The sequence below is a fragment of the Mauremys reevesii genome, linkage group 7 (genome assembly GCF_016161935.1).
Source record: "Mauremys reevesii isolate NIE-2019 linkage group 7, ASM1616193v1, whole genome shotgun sequence".
NCBI classification, from domain to species: domain Eukaryota; kingdom Metazoa; phylum Chordata; order Testudines; family Geoemydidae; genus Mauremys; species Mauremys reevesii.
In genome coordinates this window covers 12,337,063-12,359,037 of record NC_052629.1, presented here as the reverse complement: position 1 = coordinate 12,359,037, position 21,975 = coordinate 12,337,063, and the positions used below count along the sequence as shown (strand labels likewise).

The following is a 21,975-nucleotide window of genomic DNA, read 5'->3' as shown; positions in this document are numbered from 1 at the left end:
TATTGCATTACAGATTAGGAGAGGTTCACTCAAGGCAATGTACTTATGGGTTCTTATTTAGAAGTAACTGCTAATTAAAATATTAGTTGGCATTCCCCTCTGTGTTCTGCTTACTCATGTGAATTGAATCACAGTTCTAGGGATATAGATGAGATGATACGTACCACAGAGGAAGAGGTAAAGCTTCATATTGCAGTCAAGGAATTCAGGCAGCTAAGCTTTCTCTAAATATTTTAAATAGGAAAAACTTCGCTAACCAAATGACAGCTGCTGAGTTATAAGTTTAGCTGAATTTGAAGATATAAGTTGTTGCCTGAAATACGTGATTTCCTTTAGGTTTAGTACTGCTTTTTTCTTTACTATGTATTGCCCACCTAATGTGCATAATAGATAAACTGTACAAAATGGCCAAGTTTCGTCCCCAACAAATTTATGCTCTAAAGATATGAGCATGTACAAAAAAGAATAAGAGTGGCTTTATAGCAAAAGTACTTGATGAAGTGGTAGATCAATTTCCAGAAGTTTATTGAAGGAAGAGAGGGAACTTGCATGGCAAATACTAGATGGGAGGTTGTGGTGACTGTAAACAGTGCTGTGAAGGAAGGAGTGAGAGAGAGTGTCAGAGCATGACCAGGAAGAATGTCCAGCCAGGTGGGGAGAGGGAGTAGGAGGAGTTGAGAGCAGTGGGAAAGGGTCTGAGAGCAAGGGGGGGGGGAGGGGGAGAGAGTACTTGGAAGTCTGTGGTGCTGAATATGCCATGAATACATACCCAGATAGAACTTCATCCAAATTGCAGCAGAAGGCAATACGGAGATTCAAGGAAGGTAGAAACACAGAGCGTGTATGTCAGGTTTCAGAGTGGTGGCCGTGTTAGTCTGTATCAGCAAAAAAAAACCGAGGAGTCCTTGTGGCACCTTAGACTAACAAATTTATTTGAGCATAAGCTTTTGTGGGCTAAAACCCACTTCATCGGATGCATGCATGTGTTATCCTAAAAATACATCGGTGAGCAATGTCACTATATTGAGAATAGTATAATCACAACTTTCTACTAGTAAAAAGAAAAATCACAGGGGAATTGTTTGGGGCACCCTAACTACCTCAGATAACACAAACTGAGCCAAATTCTGTATTGATTTACCCCATGCTTTTCCATTACAGTCCTTGAGTGTTTATTGGGTCCTTAGTCTGATTCCTGACAGCTGTTAAGTGAAAGTTAAACATTGCTGGTCAGAAGTAAAACATGGAGCAGTCATGGTTTTATTAGCACAGTAAAGTGTGGTTGTAACACTGACAAGATCTTTCCTTCTGCTCCTGTTTAGAAGCTACTCATTGTGGTAGTTACTGGAGTTAATTTAGGGCCAAGTGGAATGTCTGTGTGATCAATACACAGAATCTTCTTCCCCTTATCACTGTTCTTCCCCGCCATTCTGTGAGCCTGCTTGGAAATTGTGCTGCAAGGCGTAGGTATTGCTTGTTGACGCTCCAAGTTCTCTTCTGGCTACTTTGCAAGCTTAAATTGAGGAAGACTTTGCCCACTTCTACCCTCTATAGCCTTTCCTGTGTTTGGCTTATTCCTCTACACACAAGAGTTACCCCCGCTGACTTCAACAGAAGTTAAGAACAAGCCAGATGGCTTCCTTTTATTCTTCTAACTTCAGACACATGTTTCTGTGCTTGCACTCTTGTATACAGTAGCAGGCAGACTCCACTTTTTCTCTGGATCACATCCCTCCCTAGGACTCCAACTCTTATCAGATGGGATTCTAATGCAGTAAGTTGTACATAAACCCAAGTAGCTGTGTTGATTTGACTTCTCAAATTTGCTTTCTGTTTCTGTTCATTATGCTTGGGTTGGGCTTCCTGCTCAGGTTCTCCTTGCCCAGTTTTTTTTTCTGCCCTGCTTGCTGCTTGTATGCCTTCATGCACACTTGGTATGCGCTCTGGAACTGAGGCAGTACTTGTGGAAGGGAGAGTGACCGAAATTACTAAAGAATTTTTTCTCTTTCTATTTCCCTGCCTGTCTCAGTGTGATAAGGCAGATATTGTGCATGATTTAAAACACCATTTTATGGAAAGGGTACAGGTGCACAGAATCTCTGTTAACATGTTAATTTGTTGGGCGTACAATGTAATCTAGAGATTATATACCATTCACTGGTTGCTGAGAGCATAGATCTAGGAAGGGAGGAAAATCCTGTATTCCTTTTCTTACAGTGATGTATTTTATTTTTACAGTGGCCCATTCCCAAGAACCTCACCCCTCCACTGAGAAGCCTGTCATCCACTGCCATAAATGTGAGGAGCCATGTAAAGGCGAAGTGCTCCGTGTCCAGTCCAAGCACTTTCACATCAAATGCTTCACCTGCAAAGGTAGTGAATTCACATTCATTTGGTGTAAATGAATTAATACATGTGAATGGTTCAAACCAGTTTGTCTTGAGTTGATTGTGAGGGTTAACTTTGGATATTGTCATTGGCAACAGCTGTGGGCAGAGTGGATTCAATCAGAAGACATCTGTATTTCTCAAAATACACAGTCCCAGAACTTGTGGGTGGGGAAGGTGAAGGATGAATGGAGAGCTGGCTGAGTCATAAGTGTAAGAGCATCCAGCTGAATGGCACCAAAAAGACCAAATTCTCTAAGAAACCGATGACATTAATAACCAGTTACTCTGTTCTTATTACTACTGGATCCAGTAATTGCCATTATAGGAGTGATGTCAACTCAGAAGAACATGTCACTCTCTGCATATTTATATTAGTTATCATCATAATAAGATGACTACCTACAGAAGTTTCAACTTTCAGTTATAGTAATGTTTCTCCTGTATGGTCAGTTAGGATCATGATCAGAATCTGCCTAGATTGGGATCTTAATCAATTTCCCTTGTTTGTGTGGGGAACAGGAGAACATTAACAGCTGTTAGAAGTGGTTGCAGGGGCCCCTAAATCATTTTAAACGAGTGACTGGATTTTAGGATGATCATGTGGGATTGGGCATGTTTATAATGTTCCACACAATGGAAGGGAAAACTGTCAGGAAACAGAAGTGGCCACCTTCTAAGCGCTCATTATTATAAACAGCAAGGGGGAAAATAAACATGATTTTGGGAAAAAAAATTGCGGGGGAGGGATTATATTGCCTCCTTTGACATTTGCATAAAACCCATGTTTTGTGCAAAGACTTTTGTGTGCATGTGATAGTGTTGTAAATCATGATGGTCCTTCAAGTGATGGTCCCTGTGTGTATTCCACACATGGGTACATATGTGCATCATACACCTGAATTGGGAAACTTTTAGTAAGCTATGTCTGTTGGTCTGACATGCACAGTCCATCTTCTTGTGCTCTGGACCAAGGGTATAAAGGGCAGTGTGGACTGATACCTCTCCAGTTCCTTCTTACTGCCACATGATCTGAGTTGGAATCCTGTGTCGCTTCAATCTTCCTCTACTTGAATACCTGTAAATATAATTTGTAGGGCTGTCAAGCAATTAAAAAAATTAATTGTGATTAATCACACAATTGCACTGTTAAAGAATAATAGAATACAATTTATTTAAATATTTTGGATGTTTTCTACATTTTTAAATATATTAATTTAAATTACCACACAGAATACAAAGTGTACAATGCTCACTTTATATTTTTATTACAAATATTTGCACAGTAAAAAACAAAAGAAATAGTATTTTTCAATTAACCTAATGCAAATGTTGTGCAATCTCTTTATCATGAAAGTTGAACTTACAAATGTAGAATTATGTAAAGGGGGGGAAAAAACTGCACTAAAAACCAAAACAATGTAAAACTTTATAGCCTGCGAGTCCACTCAGTCCTACTTGTTCAGCCAATCACTCAGACAAACAAATTTGTTTACATTTGCAGGAGAAAATGCTGCTTGCTTCTTGTTTACAATGTCACCTAAAAGTGAGAATAGGTGTTGGCATGGCACCGTTGTAGCCAGCATCACAAGATGTTTACATGCCAGATGCGCTAAAGATTCTTATGTCCCTTCATGCTTCAACCACCATTCCAGAGGACACGTGTCCATGCCGATGACGGGTTCTGCTTGATAACGATCCAAAGCAGTGCGGACCAATGCATGTTCATTTTCATCATCATGAGTCGGATGCCATTAGCAGAAGGTTGATTTTATGTTTTGGTGGTTCAGTTCTGTAGTTTCTAAATCGGATTGTTGCCCTTTTAAGGCTTCTGAAAGTATGCTCCACACCCTGTACCTCTCAGATTTTGGAAAGTACTTTAAGAATCTAAACCTTGGGTTGAGTGCTGTAGCTATCTTTAGAAATCTCACATTTGCATTTTGTCAAATCTGCAGTGAAAGTGTTCTTAAAATGATAAAACATGAGCTGGGTCATCATCTGAGACTGCTATAACATTAACTATCTGGCAGAATGCAGGTAAAACACAGAGCAGGAGACATATAATTCTCCCCCAGGGAGTTCAGTCACAGATTTAATGTGTTTTTTAATGAGCATCATCAGCATAGAAGCATGTCCTCTGAAATAGTGGCTGAAACAGGAAGGGACATACAAATGTTTAGCATATTTGGCATGTAAATACCTTGCAACACCACTACAAAAGTGCCATGGAAATGCCTGTTCTCACTTTATTTGACATTGTAAATAAGAAGCGGGCAGCATTATGTCCTGTAAATGTAAACAAACTTGTTTGTCTTTGCGATTAACTGAGCAAGAAGTAGGACTGAGTGGACTTGTAGGCTCTAAAGTTTTACATTGTTTTGGTTTTTTTGTGTGTAGTTATGTAACAAAAAAATCTACATTTGTACGTTACTTTCATGATTAAAAGATTGCTCTACAATATTGTATTTTTCAATTCACCTCATACCATTTCTTTTGTTTATCATTTTTACAGTGCACATACTTGTAGTAAATATATAGTGAGCACTGTACACTTTGTATTCTGCGTTGTAAACGGTCAGCTGTTCTTTTTTGTTGTCCCCCATAATCAGTTGAGTTCCTGGGCTCAGTGGATCCTCCCCAAATGCTGGGGGAGGGTCCTTTAGCCGGGGTTATGCCCGCCCACTTCCCCTGGAATTTTCAATAGGACCACTCTCCCACTGCTCCCTGGCCCTGCTGTATTACACTACACCTCTGCCCCGATATAACGCTGTCCTTGGGAGCCAAAAAATCTTACCGTGTTATAGGTGAAACCGTGTTATAGCAAACTTGCTTTGATCCGCCGGAGTGCACAGCCCTGCTTCCCCCCGCCCCCGGAGCGCTGCCTTACCACGTTATATCCGAATTCATGTTATATCGGGCCACGTTGTATCAGGGTAGAGGTGAAAACCTCCAATGAAGGAGATTCCGTGCCCTAGACAGTTTGTCCATTGTCCTACTTTTCTTACAGTTAGGAAGTTTTTGCTGAGATCCAATCAATCTGTATTTTTAACCCATTGCCTCTTATCCTGTCCAATTTTGCAAGAGAACAATTTTCTTTTTTTTTAATGGCAGCTTTTCAAGTATTTGAAGACTGCTATCATGTCCCCTCCTTAATCTGCTCTTGTCCAAACAAAACATCACTCTCCTATAGCCATCTGGCCTGACCCTGTCACATTATATATACATGTATAAGCTTATTCATAACAAATTTTATTTTAAACTGTCACTTTGGGGCCAAAGCCATCCAATGTTTTTTATACACTCAATCAATATAGGGAAAACATTGGAATTCCAACTTCCCTTCTGGCATCCGAAACCTCATATAGATCTGTGTCTGACTGAGAGTGGATAGTGCTGCTTTCCAAGCATTTGGTCATGCCCTGCAGATGTTGGATTTGACCCTCTTTGGTGTGTGTCTTGCTGAACCTTTTTGGTATTGTTAGTGTGATACATACAAGGAAGACTATTCTAGGCTGGCAACAAAGACAGCAGCCTGACATTTATCCCCGTACCACATTCTAAGCTCACAGGAGACATAAAGGGCCTATTCTTCACTATGTCACGCTAGTTTTACACAGGTGTAACTCTGATTGGGGCAGAGTAACCGGAGTAACGTAGGGATGAATCATGCCCAAGGACTTCAGATAATTTTGTCAGGAAAGTATCTTAAGCATCCTAAAATACCTGCAGGTCTTCTCAGTCATTTACATCCTACATGATTTTCCCCAGGGAGAAACTTTTTTGCTTTGACTGTGTACTGTCTCTTAGTATTTTAAGAGCTACAAGCTCAGTGGTTGATTTTGTTTAGCATGTTGCTAATTCAGCTTGTAGTTAAGGGTGTAGTTGAAATCCTTGCTATTCACAAGTTGCAGATTCCTGCTTAGTGACCAACAAACCATAGTATATCAAGGAAAAATCCAGACAGGCTGACATGTATAATAAACTGCTGCAACCCCACATTGAGGGACTGGAGCATCTCTGAATTCACAAGTGTGCTGTGTGGTGACACTCAAGTGGCTATAAATCACCCTAAACCAAAGCCTACTGAAATCAGTGGAAAGGTTCCCTTTGTTTTCTGGGCTTGATGTTTCTGCAATGAACTGAGTGCGTATGCACTCCAGTCATCTGTGGAGATAAAGTCTGTGACACTTAACACACCAATACCCCAACTCTACCCCACCTCCCAAAAGAGAATTCTGTTTGCTATGAGCAAGTAGCAGACTATTATAGCTACTAGAGCCAACCATGGGAGTTGATATAATTATTAAGCCAGTGTATATTCTGGGGAGTGTGCAGATAAAGTCTATACTGAAGAGATTATTTCAGTTTTTACTTTAAGAAGCTAAGCTATGTATTCAGATATTCTGGACATACCCAGTATGTGCTGTAGTGGCTTTTCAGAAGTGCTTCAGGCTCTGTTTTTAAGTCTGCATTTTTGCACTTGCAGATATTTGTAGGGGCCATTTTGAGGGTGCAGTTTAATTGCAGGTGTATTTTATAATGTAATAGCACATTGCAAGGAGCAATCAGATACTTAAATACAGGTGCATCTTTCAGAATTGAGACATCTATCTGTTGCATGCGCACACAAAGCAACTGAATTTTTTTGGATCTTGATAAAACTGTGTTAAGACTGAAGCCAGTTCTGAAAATCAGGCCCCAGATAATCTGTATCCATAGATATCCATGCTCTTTCCCTCTCCCTCTCCCTCTCTCTTACATATAGGAATAAATTAGCACCTCCAGGGCTTGTTTGGGAACACCATAGCCAAACACAGTTTTCATAAGGAGACTGCAAAGAGAACATTAATTCTTCTTCTCCACCTCTTGCATACATTATTAGGATGAAAGGTGACTCTTTTTGTCACCACATTTAGATGTCTTCCTTGCAGTTAGATGTTGCCTTCTAAATTGTCATTCAGCAAGGGGATGGGATGGCTGGGGGATATTTGTGGAGAGTTGGGAGTAAGTCTTTGCACCAGAAGTTTAACTAAAACTTTCTGTGTATTAGCTGTTGATGGATGAAAATGATTTCTTGCAGTTAACAACTTTGCCTGAATTACAGCCTTCTGCTGCTTTTTTTTTAAACCATAGATTACCTCATGAACTTTCCCTTCCATCCCATAGTTTGTGTGGGAATACATAGGACAGAGTTGAGTCATGCTCTCAGTGGCCACCATGGCTATCAACGGGTCTGGTAGGGTAACATACATATATTGTGTATTACAGTTACTGGGTTTTTAATAACAATACTTAGCTCTTTATATAGTGCAGGCGTCCCCAATGTGGTGCCCGCGGGTGCCATGGCGCTCACTGAGGCGTTTAAGTGTGCCCACGTACTGGCCAGCGGACGAGCATCTGCCAAAATGCCGCCGACAAGCTGAATCATCCAGAGGCGTCGCTGCCAAAATGCCGCTAATTTTCGGCGGTATTTCGGCAGCAACGCCTCCGGATGATGCAACTTTTCAGCGGCATTTCGGCGGCAACACCTATTGACGTTGCCGCTTGACAGCGGAATTTCAGTGGCTGCTCGTCCGCCACCACAGTCTTCCGTGGCTCGTCATCTGGCACCCACCAGACGAAAAAGGTTGGGGACCACTGATATAGTGCTTTATATTTTCAAAGCACTGCAACAGTAGCTGATTGGTCCTCAAATGTTCTTCCATGTAGGCAAGTAGTATCCTGACTTTACAAATGGGGAAGCTGGAGCAGAAGGTGTTTCAGGGACAGGTTGTGAATCCTATACTCTGTGAGTAGCTCCTCACAGGACTAGTCAGTCGGGTATTTGTGTGAGCAGCAGCTCATCGGCGGGAGTCAGGCCTTCACATTCTGGTTCAAACTGATTTGCCAAAGACCCTATATTGAGTCAGAGCCAGGACTAGAACTCAGGAGTTGCTTCCTATGCTTAATGCATTGAACTATACTGGCACCTTCGTTGGATCTGTTTTTCTTTTAGTTCTTTACACACGTCTAGTATACACTGGCTACACTCTTTGGTTTGTACGGTTAATAGCATACAGATTTTTGTAACTTGAATGATAACTGGCCTGACTGTAGCTGTTGTTTATGAAGATATTCCTGAGCTGCTGACAGTTTAATCTTCTGTAATATAATCTGCACTGCTTTAACCAATGTCACCCGGCAAAGAGCAAGGCTGAAGAAACTTGTTTTGTCTTTCAATGTGAAGCTGCGCTTTTATCATTCTTATGTTCAGTGAATTTCAGGCTTGTGAAAGGTGATAGAGAGCCCTTAAGACAAAGCCCTTTGTTTACCCACAGGACAAGATGGCAGTATACAGCATCATGCTGCACTGCTAACAGGCCACAGCTGACCTGGAGGGACCACTGCTAAGTGTGAGGAAGGACTTCACTCTTTGTCCATTCAATCCTTTTGTCTCCTGGTTTAGACTGTGAACAAGACTGTGTGTGTGTTTGGGGTTTCTAGTCCTCCAAGAACTAGGCTGAAACCACTGGCTCCCTTCCTGTAGAGATGCAGATCTGGTTCATTGCCAACCCTTCATATTTTAACTGAGGCCACCTTTTTCTGATAACTAACGACGCATACCGTATGTTTATGACCATATGGTCCATACAAATGGGATGCATCTGTTCAAGGAAGTTTCAGGCTTGTTTTCCTCTTAATTTAGTTTGGTTTTTAATTTGGCATGAATTCTTCTTTCCAGAGGCTTGAATTTGACACCCTTAATCCGTAGAGTACACAGTTAGCTAACATAAGCGACTCCTTGTGATGGGGGGCAGGACTCCTCAGCTACAGGCATCTTAGTTGTCTTATTCCACTCAACATACTGGCTTAGACTTCAGGCCTTACTGTTGTAATGAGAGACCTCTACTAATGTGTAGACTGTTCTCCTGCCCATCAGAAACGTTTAACTTTTATGTGCTAGCATAGTAGGGATACAGAAGGATTCCACTTCCCTCCATAGAACAATCCCACTAATGGTGTCAGAGTTAAAACAGTGGCTGAGGAACAAGGCATCTGTGAGACTGTCATCACATGTAATTTTGCTGTATGCTAGGTTTCCATTCCGGGCCTTAGCTATTTGTCTTCTGTTAACTATATGTGCTATGCCAATGTTCCCCAAACTTGGGACGCTGCTTGTGTAGGGAAAGCCCCTGGTGGGCCGGGCTGGTTTGTTTACCTGCCCCGGGTGCAGGTCCGGCCAATCGCAGCTCCCACTAGCCGCGGTTCCCTGCTCCAGGCCAATGGGAGCTGCTGGAAGTGGCGTGGGCTGAGGGATGTACTGGCTGCCACTTCCAGCAGCTCCCATTGGTCTGGAGCGGCGAACCATGGCCAGTGGGAGCCATGATCGGCTGGACCTGCGAATGCGGCAGGTAAACAAACTGGCCTGGCCCGCCAGGGGCTTTCCCTACACAAGCGGCATCCCAAGTTTGGGAAACAGTGCTATGCCATAGTGTTCAGTGTATTACAGGCGATGGTATTGTTCTGGGCCATTGAAAATGGGGATGTTGGGTGTAAGCTTCATTTAAGATGGATGTGAGAAGCCACTAAACTCCCTTATGAAACTAGGTAACTGAAACAATCGGGGGGGGGGGGGGCTGCCAACCAAATCATAGGCACGTGTCACTGTTCAAAACACATGTGAAGCCACACAGGAACTTGAAATACATGAGTGGAGAGGCTTCTGTGAGTATTACTTGAGTGTGGGGAGAGGGGGAATCAGAGTGAGAAGGAGAAGAAACGACCAGCACACAAGGCAGAAGGAAGCGTGAGACACAGTCCAAACGTTGGGAATGTGGCCCTGAGGAAAGCTGAGAGCTTTCAGGGTAGTGCTGATTGAAAAGGTGCTTGGCATGGGCAGCAGATATAATAGGCCAGGGGAAGCTAAGCCTCCCCTGGTGCAGCTGCCAGACGCCTGGGACGTGGAGGCCCCACCTGTGATTCGTCTCTTCCCTGAGGCTGCTGCCTGGTGAGTTCCTCCTCTCCTCCATCCCATTCTCCGGAGGTCCCTGCCATGTCCCTCCTCCCCTGTGAGGGCCCCATCGCCTGCCACATCCCTCCTTCCTGCACACCCTCCCCCACAAGGCCACTTGCTGTGTCCCTCCTCACCTCCTTCTACCTAGAAGCCAGCGGGGGCTCAGCTCCAGCCGGCAGCCCAGGGCTTGGGCTGGCAAGGGGGGTGGAAGGAGTGGGATGGGGCAGAACCTTGGGCATTAAGGCCGGGGGGCTAGCCTCTCCGAAGGGGTTTCACCTGCCACCTGTGGCGCTTGGAACTGAGAACATAGATGCTCTCTTGGTCGATTCGCCTTTGTTCAAGAAAATAGGACATTGTACATTGATGCAACCCTGTTTATTTACAAAGAAACACTTGACTCCATCACCAGTTTCTCCTCCTAACAGAAACAACCTTCCACACTCTCTGAATTTGACTGAGCACTCCTATCAGAAGGGGTAACAGTATTACTGTATCATCTCGGTTTGCACTGGCATGCTCAGCTGGCAGCTTGTCATACATAAGGGTGATATTAGTTATGCTGTAGGGACAAGAATAAAAAGTAAGAATCCCATTAGACTTTGAATGTGCTACCTTATGGGGACTACTGGTTTCATTGTGCATTTATCAAGGGAGAATCGCAAATTTCTGTTTCAGTGCAGTCTGTCATGGAAAAAACACATTCTCCACCATGAGTATCCTCAAATCAATATAGTCCCTACCGATACGCCTTAACTGGCCCTTGCCCTCTTTGCTCCCCACTCGGGTAGATGTATATTTCCAGAATGCTAGTTTTCAAGGTGGTGGTGTGAGCTTTATATAAAGAGAGACTATCATTAAAACTTTGACAGCAGTGATAAGCACCTCTGCTGAATGCTGTGCTCCTTTAGCCCAGAGAGGCAGCCAGCTGCTATTTCATACTGGTTTAGAACCATAAGTGTACATCTCTCTTCTCCCATCACTGCCTAGTTCGGATGGCTAGTTCTATTTATGACTCAAGTTCAGAGCTGATAAAGAAGTGGAGAGCTAGAAATGGTGTCATTTATTCCCAAGGAGGTGAGCTTTGCCTGCAGGATGATATGCACGGAATCTTAGTCACTCAGCAGCTGACTCAAACCCAGAGTTAAGACGAGAATGACAGACAGACATTGAGAGGGACGAAAGGTCTTTAGCAGCACCACTCCAATATTGCTATTTTAAAGCAGCATTCTTTGACTGTTGTGTAATAAAAAGCCATTAGCCCTGCTAGGGAATAACATAGTCCTGTGTTCCAGATGCAGAGTTAATTAAATACTATTTTGTCTGAATATTCATTAAATTGCATTTAAGATCAATATGTTATAGCATATTTATCCTGACCTTGCTTTTCGTGTGTGTGTGTGTGTGTGTGTGTGTAAAGGAGATTGAGCTGGAGACCTTCTTTGGCATGCTTTTTAATCTTTAACACCAAAAATCAACAACAGGAAAATAGTTTATATAGCAATAGATTAAAGGCCTGAGCCTGCAAATTTTTGTTTACACGCGTGAGTAACAACTACTCATGAGGAGTCCCATTCACTTCAATGGGACTGTTAACTCAAGTATAGTTATGTGCGTAACGATGCGCAGGATTGGGCTCTAAATTATTATGTATAGAAGCTGAGGCTTTTTGCATTTCAGCCTGAGTATGGATCTGACGTAAACAGGACCTGATTTTTGTATCATTGTCTGGTGATTATTATTCTTTTCATCCCATTATAAGTGGTAAGAGAAGAACCTTGAGGGTGGATTAATTGCCATGAAAAGGCTTGATATTAAAGCAACTGAAAATGTGATTTATCTGTGGGTCAGTGGGAAACGTGGGTTTTGGATGAGTGTGGCTTTTGAGCTTTCTGGTTCGCTAGTAACACTGCAAGTGTTTATGAAGCTCCCAATCAATTTGCATACCAACAGCTTGTATTACTTCCACAGGCAAGTAGTAACTGCAATAAGAAATGTGTAAATAGTGGATTCCTTACTGTCTATCGCTGATGCCTAATAGAAATGATCAGTTTCCAGCTGATTTCTCAGGAGATTCTTATCCATCCCAGCTTGTTAATGAAGGTGAAGTGACGCCCTAGAGCAGTGGTTTTCAAACTGCAGGTCGCTATCCAGTACTGGGTCGCGGCGGCTCTGGTCAGCACCACCAAACGGGCCATTAAAAGTCCCGTCGGCACTGCTGCCCGGCTAAGGCAGGCTAATTCCTACCTGTTCTGACACCGCGCTGCACCAGCAGCACGTCTGGATCCTAGGCAGGAGGGGCGCCACAGGGTTCCGCGCGCTGCCCCTACCCTGAGCACTGGCTCCGCACTCCCACTGGCCAGTTCCCGGCCAATGGAAGCTGGAGGGGAGGGTGGTGCCTGCAGGTGAGAGCTGCGCGGAACTGCTTGTGTGCCTCTGCCTAGGAGCTGGACCTGCTTTTGGCTGCTTCTGGGGTGCAGCGCAGTCCACAGTGTCAAGACAGGCAGGAATCCTGCCTTAGCACCCCCATTGCACCTCTGACCGGGAGCCACCTGAGGTAAGCCTGTGCCCCAATCCCCTGCCCCAGATCTGGAGCCCCTTCCTGCACCCCAAACTCCTCATCCCTGACCCCCTCCCGCACCCTGACCCCCTCCCTCAGCCCTGAGTCCCTCCCACACCCAAAGCCTCTCCTCCCCAGCTCCGTTGGGTGGTGGGCATCAACAATTTTCTTCAACTGGGTTGCCAGGAATAAGTTTGAAAACCACTGCCCTGGAGCTTCCCAGTGTCAAGCACGTGGCGTAGGTGCATGTAATTATGTTTGTCGCTGTGTAACCGGCAGCATGATAATGGGTGGAAGTGAAGGCACCCCCTCTTTAAACAAGTGCTTCAGTCTGAATGCAGCAGTGAAATTACCACAGATGTGCTAAAAACATCACACATTGCTCAGTAGCAATTTCTGACTAATGCCTCTTTTGAATTACAAGACCAAGCTGAGGTTTGGGGTTTAGGAATGCTTCCAGTATGCCAAACATTTTGTGAGGGAAGAGTAATTATTAGCTTGCATTTGTAAGGAAAAAAATTATGAATAAGCACAAAGTAGCATTCATAATTGTGAATACTAACATAACTACTCTTCATGGATTTGATGTTTCTCATGAGTAGTCAAAAGGAGCTAAAACAATATTGTACTTACAGACCCCTTTATGGGATGTTTAGATTACAAGCAGATACTTCCATTTCAATTATGTGATCATTTTTGGAAACGTACATCTGCGATCCAAAGAGCTTGTTGTGGTGTGTTTTGTTTTTTTTTAAACTCTCTCTTTAGGTCTTGGGCTGCTCTGTAATCTGTTGATTTTGAACTGGATCTTCCGCCCTTAAAGGGGTTGGGAAAAAACTACGGTCATGTAAGCGGACACTGTGGCAACCGTATGGAATGTGTCTTAAACTCTTAGTTCTTTGACCTTTGATCTGTTACCAGATGATACAAGTGGGGGAAGATAATACTGCATACTGAGTTCTGGAGAGGTTGTGCTATTTATAGTTCAAAGATGTCAGAGGAGAGATTTGGAATATTGTGGAAATTCGTGGATTAGGCCCCACAATGTATCTGTTTAGCAACCTTCCATAATTCTACAAATAATTCTGAACCCCCTTCAAAGATCCCATGAAGTCTTACAAAGTGTTTTGAGGGGTAAAATAACATGACTTAGCTAATAAAATTGTAATGTAATGAACAAAATTTGCCTGTTTTTAGGCCTTGTCTACACTACACAGTTAGATCAACATAGGCTGCCTTGCGTTGACCTAGCTGGGGAAGTGTCTTCACTTAAATTTGGATCCCACTGATGCAACAGCCTCTCTATGCCCATTTAGTAACACCACCTCCCTGAGCAGCATAGAGTCACAGTTGATGTAATTCGGTTGATTCAGTGGCAGTGTAAACACTGCGTTGCTAACATCGACTGTTACTGGCTTGAGGAGCCTTTGCACGATGCCCCGCACTGACAATACAAGTCCTCCTGGTGAGGACGTGCCCTGCTGTTACAAGGAGCCAAGTGTGTGCGCACACAAGCGATTTAATAACCGTGTTGGCTGTATGCTGATGTAAGTTAGGTCAACATAATTTTGTAGTGTAGATGTGGTCTCAGAGGGTATCAGTAACTCACATGGCATCCTCATGCTCTGGAAGGCTGATAAGACTCTTCCTCATGACATCCTTCAGTTTGTTCATTCAGCTTTTTTTAAGATGTTCATCTACAGCAACATTTATTGTCCATCTTATCCTTATATAAACATCATTCAGTGTTGGCAGCTCTCGTGATTTTAGTCAAGAGTTTCATGATATTTGGTGTTTTTCTTAGAGCCTCAGCTCCTGGAGTCAGGTTATTACCTGAGAATCTCATAATTCTTTAAAAAAATATTTTTTTGTCCCCTGTGTCTTTAAAAAAAAAAAAAAAAAAAAAAAGGTAGAAGACATGAATCCTAGATGTTTCAGCACCAGAAGGCAAATAAAAAGCATCCTAAATTCATTGTCTTTAAAAATCTCATTTATTTTTAAATAAATCTCCTAATTTTGGGGACCTGACTCATGAGTTTTGAATGCTTGGGTTGGCACTTCCGCATCCTTCATACATAGTATATAGTGCCCAAAAATAGGGTGTGTCGGGGGGGGAAGGGGGAGTTAAGATTTTAGTGTGAGGTTTAAAGTGAAGAAGGGGAAGAGTTGATGGATGGATGCTAGATGTGGGAGATCAACACAAGTGAAAGAGGGATACTCCTCTCCCACCTACCCCTGGAGAGTTCTATGGGGAAAAGTCAGTATGAAATCAGACAGATTAGATTTGTGCAGAGTTCAGAAAACCCAGGAGAGGAATTGAATCCTGAGATTGGTAGGAAGCTAGCAGAAGCTTGGGGCTCCCCCCGCCCCCCCCAAAAAAACCTTTGTGCAGTGTTGGAGTGGGGAGGGGAATGCTGGTTGGGAGTGTCAGCAACTTTCTTACTGGAAGGGGGTTGAACCCTGTAGCTGTACTGATTTAGCAAATCTAAGTAGCATCCAGTGGTGGGGCTCACCTGGAGCTGCCAGTGGAAATGAAAGCCGTTATCTTTCATCAAAGCCGCCTTAAGAGTATAACACTAGAAATGCCACCTGCTCTCTCCAGCGGCACTCCCTCCCTACCCAGTTGGCTCAGCAGGCCAGGGAGGTGTAGTTTGTGTCAGCAAGTGTGAATCTGGCCGCCTTTCTTCAAACACATGCTCATTTAGGATCCTGAGCTGGCATTAAATATAAGCAGCAGAAATGTGTTTGTCTCCTGTGACAGGTTTCCCTTTCACTGCTTGTTTAAACAATAGTTTCCTATTTTACTTATTTTTTGCAGGTGATTGTATCAATTGGATATTGAAGAAAACACCTAATTGTTAATTTAATCCTCCCATTCGATGCTGACAGGAACAAAATAATGGGTTTCATCATCCCACTAACAAGGGGATTCTTGTATTGCACTTTGGCATTAACAGCCTTAAATCCCCATCTGTTAACGCTGAGCTTAGTTTTGGTAGGTCTAGGGTTTTTATCGTCAACTGAACTTTTGACAGGAAATGGAATTAATTGCACTAGTTGGATGATGATGATAAATGTTGACAGATGCCATGTTAGGTTTTAATAAGTTACTGGATCCCTTTGAAAACTGAAGGCCAGGAGGACGCTTTATAGGTGCTTGGGCCCATCATTTTGGGGATGCGGAGAGCCATAGGGACTGGTGTCTTGCTCAATCAAATTTGAGGAGCTCCTGACTAAAGATATCTACAAAGATAATCACGGGGTATCCCATTTGGATGGAATTTTTTGAGCAGACAGAATTCTGTATCCAGGTGTCTGAAATCCTGGCTGTGGGAGAACTCTTCTCAGGTTGTGATTTATGATGCGTAGGCTGGAAGTCGCTTGTGGTACATAGTGAAAGACTGAAAGAATTGTCCTCAGACTCGCATATCATTGTACTAGTTTTTGTTCTTTTATAAGAGATTTTTGAGCCCATTTATTTTAAAAAGGATATTCCAAGATAATTGAGCTCAAGAAATAACTTAAGAAACGGTATACTTATGACTCAGTTAAAGAACATGGTGCATGTGTGTTAACATGCTGATGAATGACCATATGCCTGAGAGAAAGAGAGTTTGAGTTGACTTGTAGATGGTAAGATGTTGTTGATTTACAGACCTTTCCACAGACCAGGAAAAAATTGTGTGTTTTGGTCTTGATACCTATATCTTGTCTTAGCTTGCAAAATGGTCCTTTCTTCTTGCTGAGTAGTTCATCTTGCTTCAGGGCAGCCTGTCTCTGATGTTCCTTTGACTGGCTAAGCTGTTTTTTTTTTTGGCCCTCTAAACTGACTTGTTTGATGCTACTGCTTTTCACATATTGGTATCAATGTCACAACGGGCAAGGTTATTTTTCAGGAGAGAGTTGATCTCTGAGCTACATAGGAACCAAACTATGAAAATCAAGACCTTGACCTTGAATTACACCAGAAAATGATTTGGAAGCCAGTGCAGTCCCTGGAGCATAGGCATAAGAAGTGTATAGGCATTAAGTAAGTGGACTGTTAAACTTCTAGCAGTGCAGAATGTTCTTGTGGTCTTCAGGTATAGATCCAAATAGAGTGTATGCAGAAATCCAGTGTGGAGATGACAAGAGCACTGCAGTGATGTCTTAGAATCATAGATTTATTAGGGTTGGAAGGGACCTCAGGAGATCATCTAGTCCAACCCCCTGCTCAAAGCAGGGCCAATCCCCAAATGGCCCCCTCAAGGATTGAACTCACAACCCTAGGTTTAGCAGGCCAATGCTCAAACCACTGAGTTATCCCCTACTTGCCAGAGCAGCTCTGCTCCTGGCAACTCTTCCTATAGGCCTGGGTAGTTCCCCTGTCTTCACAGGAAAGAAAATATATAATACTTACTGTCTCTTCCGTCTCTAAATTCCATGGCCCAAATTTACTCAGAAGTAAAACCCTGTATCTATTCATAGGCTGACATTCTCCCATTATGAGTTTTCTATATCTGGATTTGTTGTAGGTTTAATGATCATTTACAAAAATAACTGCAGATGTACACATGGGAACACGTATCAGTAGGATGGTTATGAGCCAACATACAGCATGATAAAAGGCTCAAAAGGGAGCTCTTGTAACTTTCCTCATTTTAGTATGTGCACAAATTCAGAGTTCAATTTATATATTGGCTTACTTAAGGGCATGGCCCAGTGTGTGGATGACCAGGAATTCATCTTGGTACTCTTCATTTTGATTCCTTAGCATCTCATTAACTTGTTCCAGTGTTAAGTTCTCATCCAAATTTACATTACCAGTAGTTATTGTGCAGTATTCCTGATCTCTGCTGGTTTTGCACTTTGTTCTACATTTACACCATAGTAATAGTGCTAACAGAAATACTTCGAACACATGCTACAAGTCAAATAGTTGAGGATCTCTACCCAAAAGATGAAATTCTCTCTTGGGGGGGGGGAAATAACCGTATATGCACAAATAGTGAATAGTAGTAAATGGTTTTGGTTTACATTAAAATCTGGTTTAAGTAACCACTCATTGAAAAGTAGTAGCAAATATAATTTGCTACTATAGTCTATATTTTCTGTAAGATGGTACAAAAAAATCTGTAGCAAGGATTTCATTCTTTAATAAATTCTATAGTAAAGCTGATAGAAAAATGGGGAAAATTTTCCTCAAGAGACGTCTGTGGCTTTTTTTATTTTTATGTCCAAACTTGAAAGGTTTCATCCAGCTATAGTCTATGGGTTTCTAGAAACTTAATTCTGTGGAACTATATTGCTTTTATTCCTATTAAATCCATTAGGACTATTATTATTTATTTATGTGTATTGCACTAGTACCTCAGAGCCCTGATCACGGACAAGGACCTCATTGTTCTAGATTTTGTACAAACACAGAATGAAAAGACAGTCCCTGCTCTAGGGAGCTTACAGTCTAAGGTTATGTCTACGTTATGAAGCTTTTAGCAACATGGCTGTGCTGCTACAACTGTGCCACTAAAAGGGGCAGAGAGCTCTCCTGCCGACAAAAATGTCCACCCCCAATGAGCGGTGTTGGCAGCAGCGCTCTCCTGCTGAAAACGCTGACAAAGCGCTGTTCACACTGGTGCTTGTTGCTGACAAAACGTTTCTTTCAGGGCGGTGTTTTTTAACACCTCTGAATGACAAAATTTTTGTGTTTCTAGAATACTGGACATTCCAGTACTTCAAGGAATGGCATAGGCCTGCTCCTGCTGGTGTGACCCTGCGTGGTATGTGTGAGGTCATGCTGCATGGGGAACCATTTTTAAGAGCATGCTTCCGTGGGGGTGCTATTTTTAAGAGCGCATGGCCATGCCAGCATGACCTGAGATGTATGGTGCTGCAGGGTCATGCCACACGAGGGTGGAGTGGCACACACTTCAGAATAGCATTCCCTATCTGATACCAAACAAAGCCATGTCTGAGTACTGGGTGGAGGACAAATCCTTGAAAAGCAGGACTGTCCAGTTTAATACTGGACGAGTCACCTGCCTAGCTTTCGCTCAAGCAAGTAGCCCACCCATTTAGCTGGGAGGACGTAGGCTAAATTGCTTATGTGCTGATAGCTCTCCAGTGCCTTCCCCCAATACCCACGGTATGTGTAGGACAGACAAGTTCTCCCACAAGTCACCGGGAAAGGATTGTAGAGCATCTCCTCTTACTGCAGCACAAAGAACTGTGGGATATGCCCCCCGAAGTTCTAGCAACACACCCGGGGGAGTGCAGCACCAGCAAGGACACAGTAACTCAGGCATGGCTTTGCAGTGTGACCGCCCACATCCGGGCTAAGCGAAGCCAGGTGCTTAGCCTGGGTGATCAGCACCTGAGTCCAACATTGAAGCGAAAACACTTTTGGGGGGCAGACTCTCTGGGGCAGGGATTGTCTGTTACTACGTATATGTACAGTGCCTAGCACGACGACGCCCTGATCTTGACTTTGGCCTCTGAGTGCTGCTGTACTGCAAACAATACGTGAATGTTCAAGAGGGATACATTTTAATGAACTGATTTACTTTAGATGTAGTTGTGAAGCAATATAATACTGACGGTCTGATACTAAAAGTGAGCACTGTCTTTAATTTAAAAAAACAAATTCATTCCTCACGTTTGGAATGATTCAGATGTGACTGCTCGCTGACTTTGAAAATCGTAGTGGATGATAAAGTTTCTGGGGGCCCAGTGCAGGGGCTTGGGGCTAGGACCCAAGCATACTCAGATGCCAATTATGAGTAATGTCAGGATTACACATCAAAATTTACAATCCAGCAGAGATTGCAGATGGCTCCACCAAAGAGGCAAGCTGTGGGCACTGTTAAAGAGTACTTGCACTGTTGTTGCAGACTCTTATGCTAGCCTAAAACAAATTTTCATTTCATGTTGTTTCCTTTCATATCCCCTAGAAATCCAATTTCCTCCTCCTTCCATTGCTGAGCCAAATGCCAGCTCTCTCCAAGAGGGTACAGAGATAAATGAGCTAGCAAGTGGGACTGACCATGGAAGCACTGCTGAGGTTCCATCCTGTGCAGAATGCAGCCACCTTCCTCTTCAGCAATACAGGGTATTGCAGGCCTATTCCTCACTGACTTGCAAACTGTTTCTGTATCCAGGTTGAGGCATTGATCTTGATCTCCAAGTCTTTCGTAAATAGGTCAGGACCTAGCTGTATCTGTGATCTACCAGGTCACCGGAACATGCAGAAGAGATTAAACTAATCGGGCTATCTTTAGGGCATGCTACAAGTCCCTCCTTTCTGAGAAAGCTGTCCCACAATAACCAGAATGAGGAGAATTGCTCTGTTCTAGGGAGCAGGAAGAAAAGACGGTCTCTTAAAAACCGAACTTCTAGTGGTATTTCCCCAGGACAGCCATGTGTTTCAAGGAAAGGAGAAGAGTGGGAAACTCCCTGAAGGCAACTTGCAACACCGTGATGTAACTCTAGGCACCGAACTCCCGTTGATTTCCTACCTTTAAACATCTGGCTCTTAGCTACTAAACTGATGGGTGCTATAGAAAATCCTATCATCACCATGGTGGCAAAATTATACATTTAAGAGAACAATTCTTTGGCATCAGTAGGAGCTGCTCGTTTTCTGCATGCCTCTGGTATGTTTGCTTTAAATGTCATTAACTACAATGCTTTCAATTCTTGTGTTTGTGCTTTACGTGCCAGCTCACTGCTAACAGCATTGACTGAATGAGACAGTACTGATTCTTTATATGCTTGAAGGAACTCTGTGAATAGATCCATCCTTTGGCTGTTTCCCCCCTCCCCCCCAAATTTAAGGAATGAGGTAGATTTCATTTCATTCTATCGCCAGCATCCTTGGTTTTCTTATTTATAATCTTTCTCGGAAGACTTCTCATCTGGATAATTACAGCCAAGTTCTCCAAGGCCAACCTTTGACATTTTTCCTCTGATTGCATTTTCTGCAAGGTTCATTTCCCCCAGACCCATAAGTGACTTTGATCTCCAGCTAGTGCTTAGCTTAATGTGAAAGGTGTTTTAAGTGGGTGAGTGATTCTTACCATTGCTTCCGGCATGGTGCACACAACAATGATATTTCTTATGGGAAGCTGTCACATTGCTACTTTATATATGACTGTTGTTCGCCTACCATTGTGCTTCAGTTGCAGCTATTGGTTGTTATAGTGCCAAAAAGAAAATGAAATTTTACACATCAGACTCAGGCAGAAGTTGCTTCTGTGGAACGTGATGTAATTTGAAAAGATTACTCCTGTTCATCAGTATTCTGGAGAAAATATAATAAAGCTGATAGAACAGAACAAAAGCCAGCCTTTTGGCTATGGACAGGCAAACCAGTTCAATTAAAAATCTAATGTGACCTGTAACTCCGCCATCATGTGTGGTATTGGTTTAGTGAATATTTGCATTAAATGGTTGGAGGTCTCACTCTAGTTCCTAATGGAAAGGTATCTGCATCCTAAAGATCACCTTTACAACTGACAGTAACCAGGGCCATCACAGGCAATCTCTGCAGAGAGACAGGACTGCGTGAGCTATGGAGATAGGACTTCCCCTCATCCCTAGGGATAATTCAGCAGCACAGTGTTGAACCACATGGATAAGCAATGTAGGAATCTTACTTTGTGGCTATCTGTGCTATATCTGTCTATGGGTAAAGAGAGGCTGTTCACAGAAATCTTATCAGTCTGACATCTTGGTGAGCATTTGAAAAACAACAAACCTAGTAGCACAATTCTACCAGCAGAGACTCGCGTAACTGCCAATATGGGAGCTGCATAGATGCATCGGAGGGCAGAATTAGACCCTAATGGGGCAAATCTGGTCCCCAGAACCTAACCTGAGTATTTTGTCAGGGCTCAGCTGATCTGTTTGGAGCAGGAAGAGGGATAGAGGGACCTTTACCACCAAGAGTGCCATCAGAACCACGCTGAAAAGGCTACTCCAGCCTAATGGCCGACAATTCTCTGTGGCCTGAATGTTGCCCTTCTTGGAGGGAAGGACTAGAAGAGCCACGTGGTGCTAGA

General features: G+C 43.1%; 1 protein-coding gene across 21 annotated transcripts in view; it reads left to right on the top strand.

Annotated features, from left to right (window-relative positions):
- ABLIM1 (actin binding LIM protein 1) overlaps positions 1–21,975 on the top strand; it is a 295,428-nt gene that overhangs the window by 127,997 nt on the left and 145,456 nt on the right. For 20 of the 21 annotated variants that reach the window (XM_039546125.1, XM_039546132.1, XM_039546129.1 and 17 more), the window contains one exon: positions 2,239–2,373. The exons of the other annotated variant lie outside the window; for it this stretch is intronic. Coding sequence is in view for 4 of the 20 variants with exons in the window: in XM_039546132.1 (XP_039402066.1) it covers positions 2,239–2,373 (135 nt within the window). In the remaining 16 variants the exon portion in view is untranslated. The remainder of the gene's footprint in view (positions 1–2,238; positions 2,374–21,975) is intronic. 21 annotated transcript variants of the gene reach the window in all.